Source organism: Dipodomys spectabilis, unplaced genomic scaffold (genome assembly GCF_019054845.1).
Source record: "Dipodomys spectabilis isolate Male_0828 unplaced genomic scaffold, ASM1905484v1 ptg000157l, whole genome shotgun sequence".
Taxonomy (NCBI): domain Eukaryota; kingdom Metazoa; phylum Chordata; class Mammalia; order Rodentia; family Heteromyidae; genus Dipodomys; species Dipodomys spectabilis.
The window spans coordinates 23,884,680-23,897,756 of record NW_024870834.1 but is presented as its reverse complement, the minus strand read 5'-3'; the positions used below and the strand labels follow the sequence as shown (position 1 = coordinate 23,897,756).

The following is a 13,077-nucleotide window of genomic DNA, read 5'->3' as shown; positions in this document are numbered from 1 at the left end:
AGGAGTCTCACGGTCTCTCCTGCCCGGGCTGGCTTTGAACCGCGATCCTCAGATCTCAGCCTCCTGAGTAGCTAGGATTACAGGCGTGAGCCACCAGCGCCCGGCTATTTCCCAGATTTCTTTCTCAACCTGTTTATTGTTGGTAGATAGAAAGGCTACTAATTTTTGAGTATTGATTTTTGTATCCTGCTACATTTCTAAAGGAAATGATCAGTTTTAGAAGTTATTTGGCAAAAGTCTATATCTGCAAATAGGGATAACTTGATGTCTTTCCCTATTTGAATTCCTTTTATTTCTTCTGTCTTATTGCTCAGGCTAGGAATTCTAGTACCATATTAAACAAGAGTGGAGAGAGTGGATATTCCTGACCTTAGGGGAAATTATTTCAGTTTAAGTTCAGGTATGTTCCTCTTCTTCCTCCCTCTCCTTTTCTTTTTTATGCTGGTACTAGAGCTAGAACTCAGGGCCTTGCATGCTTGCTTGCTCAGCTTTTTCACTTACAGCTGGCACTTTTTTTTATACCTCAACTTCTCATTTTCTTCTGGTTATTTGGAGATAGGAGTCTTGCCTATTTGTCTGTCCAGACTGGCTCTGAACCAAGCTTCTCAGATCTCATTTCCTGAAAGGTATTATAGGCATGAGCCACTGGTACCCTGCTAGTTGTGTTCCTTCCAGTCCTAATCTGATCAGGGTATGTTGTATGCATATATGGACGTGTCACACTGAAACCCCCTTGTACAATTACAATTGATGATAATAAAAACTGTGGGAGAAAAAGGAATTTTTAAAGAATTACATAGTACCTCAGTTATTATGTATTTTTAGTTATGCTCCTAAACATTGTGTATATTTTTATGATTGACTTTTGAAGTTGCTATCTCTGGCTTTTCTTTCATATCCCTCTGATCTCTGACTTTTCTTTTTAGGTAACTTATGCTGCCAGAGATGCCCAGATCTCAGTGGCTCTCTTTCTCCATCTTCTTGGATACCCTTTCTCCAGGAATTCACCAGTAGAAGGAAACAGTGACTGTATCAGTTGGAAAAATGTCTTGGAGAAATGCCAGAATATGGTAGACGTCCCATTTCGAAGCAAAGCATTTAGCAGATTAGGAGAAGAAGTTAATGGGGAAACAACAGAGTTTCAGCAGAAGCCAAGAAATAAAAAGTCTAAGACTGATGAAATGGTGTCAGGAAACCACCAGGGGAGAGACCCCAGAAAGCACAAAAGAAAGCCCCTGGGAGTGGGCTATTCTGCCAGGTAACTGACTTGTTCTCTGATAATGAAGAGTCAGGGGCCCAGCTCTACAATGGCTCATGGAGACAGTTTGAGTTGGATAGTGGAGATCCTCAGGAGTTATCCTTACTTTCCTTGCCTTTAGGATCTGTTTTTTGGGTTTGGGTTTGGGGAGATTTTTTGGACATGGGACCTAACTCTGGGCCTGGGCGCTGTCCCTCAGCTCTTCAGCTCAAGGCTAGCGCTCTACCACTTGAGCCACAGCGCCACTTCCGGCTTTTTTTATGTGCTGCTGAGGAACCCAGGGCCTCAGGCATGCAAGGAAGCACTCTATCACTCAGCCACCTTCCCAGCCCCTCCCTGCCTTCAAGATCATTTGATTTTTTGTTTTGTTTTGTTTTGTTGGTGGTGGAAGGGCTTGAACTCTGGGCCTGTGTGTGTTCCCTGAGCTCTTCCGCTCTAGGTGAGTGTTTTACTACTTGAGCCACAGCACCACTTTCGGTTTTCTGATGGTTTATTGGAGATAAGAGTCTCATGGACTTTCCTTCCTGGCCTGGCTTTCAACCATGATCCCCAGATCTCAGTCTCCTGAGTAGCTATGATTACAGGCATGAGCCACCAGCGCCTGGCTCTTTAGGGACATTTGAAATCTCCTTTATTTTGTCTATTTTTCTTCTTTCTCAGTTTAACTTTTCTCTTTGACAATTGAAATGGAAGTGAGGAGAGCTTAGCCTAGCTTTGTCACCTGCTTCTTGACCTGTAATTTTTTCACTTACAAACAGAGGTATAATTATTATTCCTTGGTTGCTTCAGAATAGCATGAAAACAACATGAAGTACCTTATGTTTTTCAGAAGAAATCAGATTTCTTTTTTATTCAGAATGCTACTCAGCTCTAAGCCAATGTTTTTCTCTAGCCAATGAGGATTTTCTTGTACAACTTACATGTTTGTTATAGGAGGCTGACTAGTAAGTACTTGGGAGTGGAAGTTTGATCCTTTTAGCAAGGTGCCTTTAGAAAGTGCATAATTAAATTGAAAGAAGTATTGCTTGTAAGCCAGAAGTAAATCCATACATTATCAGTACATTATCTTGAACTTTAAAAGTTTTAGTTTGCTTTATTTAATCTAGTGATACAAGTTTATTTTGTTGCTCTGTTCCTATTTGTGTCTACCGCAGAGTTATATAAATACTACCCAACTCATTCCTTAATGTTCTAGTTCATAAGTATAAAAATTGGCAGCATCAACTAGTTCATTTCTATGCTTCCTAGCTGTTTGTTACCCTGTTTGGTTTTTCTTTTCTTTTTCTTTTTCTTGTTTTGTGTGTGTGTGTGTGTGTGTGTGTGTGTGTGTGTGTGTGAGAGAGAGAGAGAGAGAGAGAGAGAGAGAGAGTTGAGGGGCTTGAACTCTTTTTCACTTTCAGCTAATGCTCTACCACTTTGAGCCACAGTTTTCTGGTAAACTAATTGGAGACAAAGATTTCATGGATTTTTTTTTTTGGTGGGTCGTGGGGCTTGAACTCTGGGCCTGGGCGCTATCCCTCCCTCAGCTCTTCAGCTCAAGGCGAGCGCTCTACCACTTGAGCTACAGCGCCACTTCCGGTTTTCTGGTGGTTTATTGGAGATAGGAGTCTCACGGTCTCTCCTGCCCAGGCTGGCTTTGAACCGCGATCCTCAGATCTCAGCCTCCTGAGTAGCTAGGATTACAGGCGTGAGCCACCAGCGCCTGGCTATTTCATGGATTTTTCTAATCTGGTATGTCTGTCTCTAGCACTGAGAATAGTTCAAGTCATTCAGAAGAAAGAATGAGAAGGCAACAGGTATCTTGACCAGTAGTCAAGTCCTAAAGTGCTCAATTCCTAAAGGCATTTTGCTACAGGGTCCAGGTTTCCATCCCAAGTACTGACAGAGGAGTAAGTCACACAGGAAAACTCTCATTGGCTAGAGAAAAACATTGGCTTAGAACTAGTATCATTCTAGACACACAAGAAATCTGATTTTCAATGTGAGATTTTTCTTTCTCTTCCCTGCAGAAAATCACCTCTTTATGATAACTGCTTTCTTCATGCTCCTGATGGACAGCCCCTCTGCACTTGTGATAGAAGAAAAGCTCAGTGGTACCTGGACAAAGGGATTGGAGGTGTGAGATTCAGCTGTCATAATTTAGCTCTAATTAGGTGCATATGGGTACTGGTGGGAGTGGGACTAGGTAGAGGGTGGGTAGACAGGAAGCAGGCAGAAAGACCCTGAAGTGTGTGGGTCTGAGTAGTCACAGTCCCACTCTGTTAGTCTGTGCTAGAACACCACAGACAGTAGTAAAGATGATGCTTCTTGGTGGGCGGAAGAACAGCCCAACACTGATGCCTTATCTTTTCCCTAAGAGCTGGTGAGTGAAGACCCTTTTGTGGTCAGGCTACAGTTTGAACCTGCAGGAAGACCTGAATCCCCAGGAGACTATTACTTGATGGTTAAGGAGAACCTCTGTGTAGTGTGCGGCAAGACAGACTCCTACATTCGGTGAGTGTGGCTGCCCTTGTTTTCTGCCTTAGGTGGAAGTTGCCGGTGTAACCAAGTCAAGAGCCCCTCAAAGGCCTTGCTTGGATCTGCACACTGTGGCTAAAAGGCTTAACCCTAGGGTGTCCTAGATTCTCCAGGAGCTTCTCCAGCAGCTTCTATCCCTAATGACCAATGACCAGTTCTTAGTCACTGGAATACAGTACTATTTTCAGTAACCATTAGCCACTGAGAAAGTGATTTTCTCCTGCTCATAAGAACTGAAGACCACTTCCTTCAGAAACGATGTCCTTATAATCTTCCCTAAGGCTTCAAACTTTCTCAGAGGCTTCTCTTTTACATCAGGGTCTTCATATAGTGAAGGTGAGGCTGCCTATTGGGCACGAGTTCGTTCTTCTTCCCTCTTTCCTTTCCCTTCTTCCTTCTCTCCTTCCCTATCTCCTTCCCTTCCTCCTTTACTCCCTCTTTTTCTTTTTTTTATTTATTTTTGAGATTGTGTCTCATTATGTTGCCTGGAATGGCCTCATACTCACAGTCCAAGGACTGCTTCCACCCTTGGCTCTAGTAATTCACTCTCTTCCTTTCTCCTCGTTCAAAGCAAGACAAATAGTTCTTGCTGCCAAAAATATTTTGCTGAGAGCTTAGTTCTCTCTAGAAAATAATGATAGGCCTTGGTAAAGCAGGGAAATGGTGTCAGAACACGCTATTCCTCAGATGAAGAAAGTTGGCTTGCTCAGGCCCCTTAGCCTTTTTTTTTTTTTTTTTAAGAGAATTGTTTTTCAAAGGCCAGTAGAGAGTATTATCATTTTTCTGGGGCTTTCTGGAATCACAGCTTCTTTCAAAGGTTGTTGTTAACCTGTATATGCCCAGCCCTCCTCAATTGAAGCCTGACAGCAGACAGTCTGTACTTACTTTAAAGGAGAGGAGAGCCTAAAGCACAGGCAAGTAATAAAGCAATAGGTAGGAATCTAAGGGCATAGTTAAGGCTGAGAGAAAAATATGTACTATTACTTTAATGGAATCTCTTTTGGATTGTGGTGCCCAAAGCTTTTCAGTCATGTTTAGGCTCAGCTCTGTCTCCCAGGAGCCTTCTGGCTCCACATGTGCTGCATGCCATATGCTAATAAGCACTGCTTCTTCCAGGAAGAATGTTATTCCACATGAGTACCGGAAGCACTTCCCCATTGAGATGAAAGACCACAATTCCCATGATGTGCTGCTGCTCTGTACCTCCTGCCATGCTATCTCCAACTACTATGACAACCATCTGAAGCAGCAGCTGGCCAAGGAGTTCCAGGCCCCCATTGGTTCTGAGGAGGGCTTACGTTTGCTGGAGGATTCTGAGCGCCGGCAGGTGCGTTCTGGGGCCAGGGCTCTGCTCAATGCTGAGAGCCTGCCTGCACATCGGAAGGAAGAGCTGCTACAAGCACTCAGAGAATTTTATAGCACAGACACCATCACAGAGGAGATGCTTCAAGAGGCTGCCAGCTTGGAGACAAGGTACAACCTACTGTTCTGGTCACAGAAGGGATTGAGGAATAACCCTTTGTGACAATGCCTGCCAGGGACAAGCACTTGCCACTTATGTACTGCTTACTAGCACAGTGTCTAGTAGTTTAGATACCACAGGGGTGGAACAAAATAGTCTCTTTGAGAATTTCCTTATCATAGAGAATTGTCTTGTGTGAAGTATGTTATCTGTTATTGACCCTTTTGGTCTAGTCTTTTTCATGGCTTGAGAGTTCAGTGCAGTGGAATTGCGCCTGTGTGTGTTATGCAGAGGAAAGTCCTGAAGGCCATACAGAAGCTAAAAATCATTAGTTCAGTAATACTCCAATACCTTTGAAGATCCTTATGAAGTAGAGTACAAATCATATTGTGTTTCTAACCCTGTACACAGGTTTGTGAGATTTTTGTCTAATGCAGTCACATTTCCTATCTCACCTGCACTCCAGGGTCTTGGCCCATTGAATGGAATAAGCAGAGTTGCTTTGTCCTGAGGGTTCCTGAATAACTTTTGATAAGTACAAGATCAACATTCTAGCCAGGCGCCCGAGGCTCATGCCTGTAATCCTAGCTACTCAAGAGGCTGAGATCTCTGAGGATTGAGGTTCAAAGCCAGCCCGAGCAGGAAAGTCCATGAGACTCTTACCTAGAATTAACCACCAGAAAACCCTAAGTGGTGCTGTGGCTTAAGTGGTACAGCACTATCTTTAGCTGAAGAGCTCAGGGACAGTGCCCGGGCCCAGCGTTCAACCCCACAACCAACAACAACAACATGACCAACATTCTTCACCCACCATCTGCCAGACAGTAGGGCATCGCTACTGGGGCTGAGCATTATGCACAGCCTTTCTATAAGCAGAACTCATTGCGCCCTCCCCCCCTTCTGCTGGCTTGTGAACCATATGTCTAAACTAGAGCGAAGGAGAAGGAGAGAGAAAAGAAAGATGTTATGAGACCCTCAAAGTTACCAGCCCATCTCTTCCCATTTCTGTGTGGCCTGTAGTATTTGAAGCTGTCTGTGAGACTCTGTGTATTTATCTCCCTCAGACCCTTTGCACTTCGTGTCTTGGCAGGATTTCCAATGAAAATTATGTTCCTCATGGGCTGAAGGTGGTGCAGAAGCACAGCCAGGGTGGGCTGCGCTCCCTCATGCAATTGGAGAGCCGCTGGCGACAGCATTTCCTGGACTCCATGCAGCCCAAGCATCTACCCCAGCAGTGGTCAGTGGACCACAACCATCAGAAGCTGCTCCGTAAATATGGAGAGGATCTTCCCATCAAGCTGTCGTGATTTTGGCTTTCTGCCTAGGTCAGGGAAGGTGGAGTCAAGGTGGAAAAGTCATCTCTTCCTGTTTTAACATATCATCAGTGGTCAAAGCCTGGGTAACACACAAAAGTTCTAACCTACACAAATCCCAGGGTACTTCTGATGGAGCAGGGCTGTCATTTTAGAGCAGCTTGTGGTTTTGAATTTTAACTGGGAAGTATCAGTATTCTTTTTTTTTTTTCCTCTTTCCTCATTTATTTTTGTAGATGATAAGGCTTGGCCTTTGTTTTTATTCTCCTTTTTTGGTTTTCTCTCTGAAAAAGGAAAATGAAGACTTAAAATGACTTGTTGGGACTATGAGAAGATATTTGTTATTGTTTTCTGTTGATTTATCTCACTGTGTTGGTTTATCTCTGATGGGGGCTGTCCAGTATTATCAGTCCAGTCAGGTTAGGAAGGAGAAAATGTTCTTCTTGATATTGAAAAAGTGACCAAGGAGTCAAATTCATTTTCCCAGTTCAACCTCATAGTTCTCATTTCCCATAACTTATCTAGTTTGGCTCCATCCCACCTTGATTGTTTCCATTTGTTTCATGTAATTGAAAATACTCCCCTTTGCACATATGGGACCAAAGCAGTGACTTTCTACATTGTGCTTCCACTCTAACACTGAGGAAATCCTTTTATAAAAATAAGCGTTCAGCCTTGTGTAGGGGGTAGGGGGCAGACAGAAGCACACACCCTCTCTCAGGAGAGCATTGATACATTGCATGCTTTTTCTCATACTATTTGTTGCCTGTTTATTACACTTCTGCCCAGACCATAAGCTTTTCAGAATAATCATTTTCTGAGAGGAAGATTATCTTTTCTCAGACTTAGTATCAGCTCTCCTTAGTGTTCTATGCTCCATTAGATTTTCACTATTAGACTTTCACTATTCTCAGCACTTAATTTACTCCCAGAGCCTGTTGGACAGGTTGTAGTATGAGGCTGTCACTTCATCTGAAGCCTGGGACATCAAGATTAATATTAAGCATTTAAAGGCTAATGTTTTATCTTTTAAAATGTTAGGCGACTACTTCGACAATGAAATCAATTTACTAGTGACTAGTATTTTCTAAACTATTAGGAAGACTTTCTTCTTTTGCAGGATCTTAACAAGTTAAAAAATGAATTTTATGGTCAGAATCCAACAAGAACTCTATTTTGGAATTGTGCACAAGTTCGTGATAATTTAACATTAATAAATAAAACTACTTGTAAGCACAAGGCTCATTGATTGAAAATGTGAAACTTTCTTTGTAACTTTATAAAAGCAGTAAGTATTCTTAGGTAAGGAGCTATTAGTCCAACAGGTCCCTGCCTTGCGACAGAGCCACGGTATGTGTGCCTGGCTACACACACATGGTATGCTGCTGATTCTGCAGCCACCCAACCCATCTGCACATCCTGCCTTCTTGGGGAGAAAAAATCTGCTCAAGATTCAAATCTACATAGCAATTCTCTGCTGAAAAGGATGAGATCCTAGGTGACGGTCTAGATTTTTCTACTCTGCTGCTGCTCTGTTTCACTGAGCCTTGCAGGAACTTTACTGGTTTCCGGTTGGCACAATAACGAGTACACTTCAGTTGTCCTTGTAGATATTTTTCATGTCTTCGTATGAGGACTGAGGGATGAGAAAAATCTGCCTCTGAAAGCGATTCAGAATCAGCCATACAAATTTTGAAACAGGTCACAAGTTGTGTTTGGTAACCACATACAAAAATTGCCTAGACTTCCTCTGCTCCTTACCCACCCTGTATTTGTCCTTAAACAGGCATTTCAGAGACTTAAAGTAGAAATCCTTGAGAACAATACGAGCCACTCAGAAATGTAGGAAATGTGCTCAATGTAGGAAGTTATCATGGGCCTATGGAACCATGGAGACAGAAGGAAGCAAAGTGCTTGGGCATGGTACTTGTCAGACGTGCCACAAGATGGCACTCAGAGATTAATTTTTACATTCATTTTTGAGAATTAGGCAAAAAGAATAAAAATCATCTTCCTTATATCTAGAACAGAGATAAACTTGCTAATATGCTTGATAATTTTCTTATCTGTCTTTCTCATTTTTTTTTTTTTTTTTTAGTCAGTCATGGAGCTTGAATTCAGAGCCTGGGTGCTGCCCCTGAGCTCTTTTGCTCAAGGCTAGCTCTCTACCATTTGAGCCACAGCTCTACTACCAGTTTTCTGGTGGTTAACTGGAGAAAAGGGTCTCATGGACTTTTCTAATTTTGAACTGTGATTCTCAGATCTCAATCTCCTGAATATCTTGGATTACAGGTATAAGCCACCAGCATCCAGCTAATAATTTTCTCTCTCTCTAAATAATATAAATCTGGGGCTGGGAAGGTGGCTCAGTGGTAGAGCACTTGCCTTGCATGCCTGAGGCCCTGGGTTCGATTCCCCAGCACCCATAAGCAAAAAGAAAAAAAGCCGGAAGTGGCACTGTGGCTCAAGTGGTAGAGGGCTAGCCTTGAGCTGAACTGAGGGACAGTGCCCAGGCCCAGAGTTCAGGCCCCACGAGCGGACCCCCCCCAAAAAAATATAATATATATCTATATGATATAAATTATACATATATGTTATATGATATACTGTATAATTAGAATATTATACTATTATATAGTAAAATAATATATAGTATAATATATATGTGTATATATAATTTAAACAAAATTGAAGGGAAAGCATATATAGATTGATATTTTAATTTTTCTTCCTCACAGTGTCATAAGTAATTTAATACGTCCTTAAAATTTTGAAAATAATTTCTAGTACCTCTGCCTTCCTTTAGTTATCCATTCCCACTCTTGAGAATTTTGATTGTTTTGGATCTTTTGTTGTTACCAGTAATACTGTGTTGAACTTTCTGTGTATACCTCTTTGATTATATCCTGGTAATTTTTAGGGCAAAATCCCAACAACTGGACTGTGAGGAGAGGTTCTCACTGTGAGTACAAATGATATATCACCTTTAAGAGTACATGTTAAGGGGGCTGGGGATGTGGCTTACTGGTAGAATTCTTGCCTAGCATGCATGAAGCCCTGGGTTTGATTCCTCAGTACCACATAAACAGAAAAAGCTGGAAGTGGCTCTGTGGCTCAAGAGGTAGAGTGCTAGCCTTGAGCACAGAGAAGCTCAGGGACAGTGCCCAGGTCCTGAGTTCAAGCCTCAGGACTGCCCCCTCCCCCCCCAAAAAAAGAAGAGTGCATGTTAGGGATATCTCTCTTTGGTCATAAGCATTGACTAAGCTTCCATATGTATCACTGTGAGACATTATCATGGCAGGGCCTCTGAGTTTCTTCTCTACTTCCTTTCTTACATCCTTTGTTGTTGTTGGTGGTGGTGGTGGTGGTGGTACTATGGCTTTAACTCAGGGCCTTGTGTTCTTTCTCAGCTTTTCCACTCACAATTGGCACTATAACACTTGAAGCATACCTCCACTTCCAGGTTTTTGCTGATTATATAGTCAAGGGTCTCAGATTTTTCTGCCTAGGCTAGCTTTAAACCTTGACTCCCACCTATAATCCTAGCTACTCAGAAGGCTGAGATGTGAGGATCATGGTTTGAAGGGAAAAAAAGTCCCTGTGAGACTCTTATCTCCAATTAACCATTCAAAAACTGGAAGTGGCGCTGTGGCTTAAATGGTAGACCACTAGCCTTGAGCACACAGAAGCTCAGGGATACCACCCAGGGACTGGGTTCATGCCCTACAACCACTGCCACCAGCAAAAAATCCTTGGAGCTCAGCTCCTGAGTCACTAGTATTATTGACATTCTGTTATCTATTCTTTATTGTCATGTCTCCCCCAAGTTCCTTCCTGCAATGTTTTTCTGGAAACTTTTTTTTTTATCAGTCATGGGGCTTGAACTCGGCCTGGGTGCTGTCCTTTAGCTCTTCAGCTCAGGGTGAGAGCTCTATCACTTGAGCCACAGGGCCACTTCTGGCTTTTTTTCTTCTTCTTCTTTCTGGTAGTTAATTGGAGATAAGAGCTTCACAGACTCTCCTGTCCAGGCTGGCTTTGAACCATAATCCTCAGATCTCAGCCTCCTGAGTAGCTAGGATTACAGGTATAAGCCACTGGCACCTTGCTTAGAAAATACTTTTATTTGTAGATTTTTCTTCTAAAATAAAGGCTACAGATAGCTTTTTTCTTTTGTTTTTTTATTCTAGTCCTGGGACTTCAACTCAGGACCTGAGCTCTGTCCCTGAGCTTCTTTTGTTCAAGGCTAGCATTCTACCACTTGAGCCATAGCTCCATTTCCGAACTAGAGACAAAGAGTCTCACAGACTTTCCTGCCTGACTGGCTTTGAACCATGATTCTCAGATCTCAGCCTCCTGAATAGCTAGAATTACAGGCATGAGCCACTGGTGCCCAGCTATACATAGCTTTGGAAAAAAAATAGATAAGCAATTAGTGGTGTGCCATCCTAAAGTGAATGAGGCACATATTCAGGGATTTGTGAGCAGCAACAAATGTGCAGCCATAAGTTACTTATTCTTATCCATGTCACGGACAGATGAAATGACAAAATGTGTTCTGTTGAAATAAAGCCATTTTAATCCCTTGTTCTTGACTTCTTAGAAACCCAGTAGGCAAAAAGAGCTTTGGTTCAGCTTCCTATTCCATTCTTAGTTGGGATCCCAGATTTGACTGCTATGTCTAGAGTTTTCTTTCATTTGTTTTCCTTTTTTTTTCTTATGTCTTATCCTTATGAAAGGTAATTTTTTCTAAAAGAAGTATGTAATTAACTGTGATGTAGTTGAACTAAATCCTGCTTTTCTGATAATGACTTTTCTATTATAAGATGATCATTTTACAGAATGTAATCCCTTCAGGAATTCAGTGAATATCAAGTTTTCTCTGGAAGGATGAGCTAAAAGGAGGTCATAAGAGTGATCCCTGCTGACTAACTCTTGATCTGAATAACATAAAAATAATATATAGACTCTCAAATACTTTCATTTCAGAATGAACCTATACTTTTTAGGTAGCCACCGAGTTTCACATCATGTTGGAGCCCAGAGGTTTTGCCTTCTCCGTCCTGGGACAATTTTGCATCTGGTGCTGGAGCAATGCTGACAGCATCCCACTGTTCTGACATGGGCCACACTCACCTGCTGTTCACTCTCTCTGCTCACTCTCTTAGGATATACCACACTCCTTAAATGCCAGTGGGTATTTTGGGAACCTCTAGACCATGGTCCCTTCTAACCAGCTTCATCAGTGGCCATCTTTGGTTGGAGTTTTCTAGACATTGTATTCCAAATAGATCATCATTCAGGAGTTAACAGCTGACTTTCTTACAGGGAATGTATTCCTGCTTAGCCCAGGCAGGCTCTGAATCACAGTTCTGAGATCTCAGACTCCTAGGTCGCTAGAATTATAGGCATAAGCCATCAGCACCTGACTTCAGAATATTCTTTCTTTTTCCAATCAAACTTATTTTTGTTGTTGTTGTTTTGTTGTTGTTGTTGCACTGTGGGAATGCAGGGTGCAGAATATTCTTTTTTTTTAAGTATAATTTCTATTTTATTCATTTTTGTTTTTCCTAGAAGACAGCTTTTCTGAAGTCTGGAAGTATCCAGCTCCTTACACTGGGTTTGGTGGAGGTCGTGGAGCAGCACCAACAGGTCTAAATCAGGGTGAGGGTATTTGGTCTTTCTGGGCTTCACGAGATCGATTCCTGACCACCCTGCTGTAAATGGCACAACTCAGGCAGTAATGGAGCTTTACATAGCACTTGGGAAGCACATAAGCGTCAAAGACACTTGCTTCAGAAATGTCTCTGATGGCCATGCTATGTTCTGAATGACAAACTTCTTAATGGCCTTGTCCTTGGGCATGCATGGGGTGCAGTTTGTGCAACAAATAGGCTGCACATGGCCGTGGCTCTTTTTGGCTTGACCGTTGTTCCTTCTTTTTTTCGTCATCTTGGAAGCGAGGGCCAGAGAGCCAGAATATTCTTGAGTTGGTATCATTACTTACATTCTGCTTCTCAAAGCCCTTCTCAGGTTGCAACACACCAGGGCAGGGTTGAGATTCTGACTATTGAGGCCATCCAAGTATCTAAGTCCTGATGAGAATCAGAAATTTGAACTTAGTAATAAGATAAAAGGACTGAGAATAACGAGAGAGTGGAGCATGGGTACTTTTAAGGAGATATATTTGACTTTTTTTTTTGTATCTAGTTTACCGTGTCTAGGAGGTTCAGAGAGGAGGGGGTTGATGACCTCAGCTCTGCTTCTATTCACCATCTATATGTCTTTGGACTAGTCACATACTTTTTTTTTTTCTTCTATAAAACCCATTAGAGTGGACATTTGAATTAGATGTGTTGCAGGGGCCCTCTGAGCCTAGTATTCTTCAATACATACCATTACATTTCTTATGTCTTAGGTCTTAGATAAGGGCTTGCTTTGTAGCCTAGGCTGGCTTTGAACTCTGCCCTTCTGCTTAAGGTTCCTGAGTTCTAGGATAATATATGTGTGCCACCACAGACATGCAGCCA

General features: G+C 42.3%; 1 protein-coding gene and 1 pseudogene across 2 annotated transcripts in view; one reads left to right on the top strand and one right to left on the bottom strand.

Moving 5' to 3' along the window:
• The window catches only part of Exd2 (exonuclease 3'-5' domain containing 2), a 35,623-nt gene extending 27,836 nt beyond the window's left edge, over positions 1-7,787 (top strand). For both annotated transcript variants that reach the window (XM_042692728.1, XM_042692729.1), the window contains 5 exons: positions 927-1,258; positions 3,268-3,374; positions 3,616-3,751; positions 4,892-5,248; positions 6,328-7,787. In XM_042692728.1, the coding sequence (XP_042548662.1) occupies positions 927-1,258; positions 3,268-3,374; positions 3,616-3,751; positions 4,892-5,248; positions 6,328-6,544 (1,149 nt within the window). In that variant the 3' untranslated portion in view covers positions 6,545-7,787. The remainder of the gene's footprint in view (positions 1-926; positions 1,259-3,267; positions 3,375-3,615; positions 3,752-4,891; positions 5,249-6,327) is intronic.
• Positions 7,788-12,117: 4,330 nt separating this feature from the next.
• LOC122118784 lies at positions 12,118-12,518 on the bottom strand (annotated as a pseudogene).
• Between the last annotated feature and the right edge of the window lie 559 nt (positions 12,519-13,077).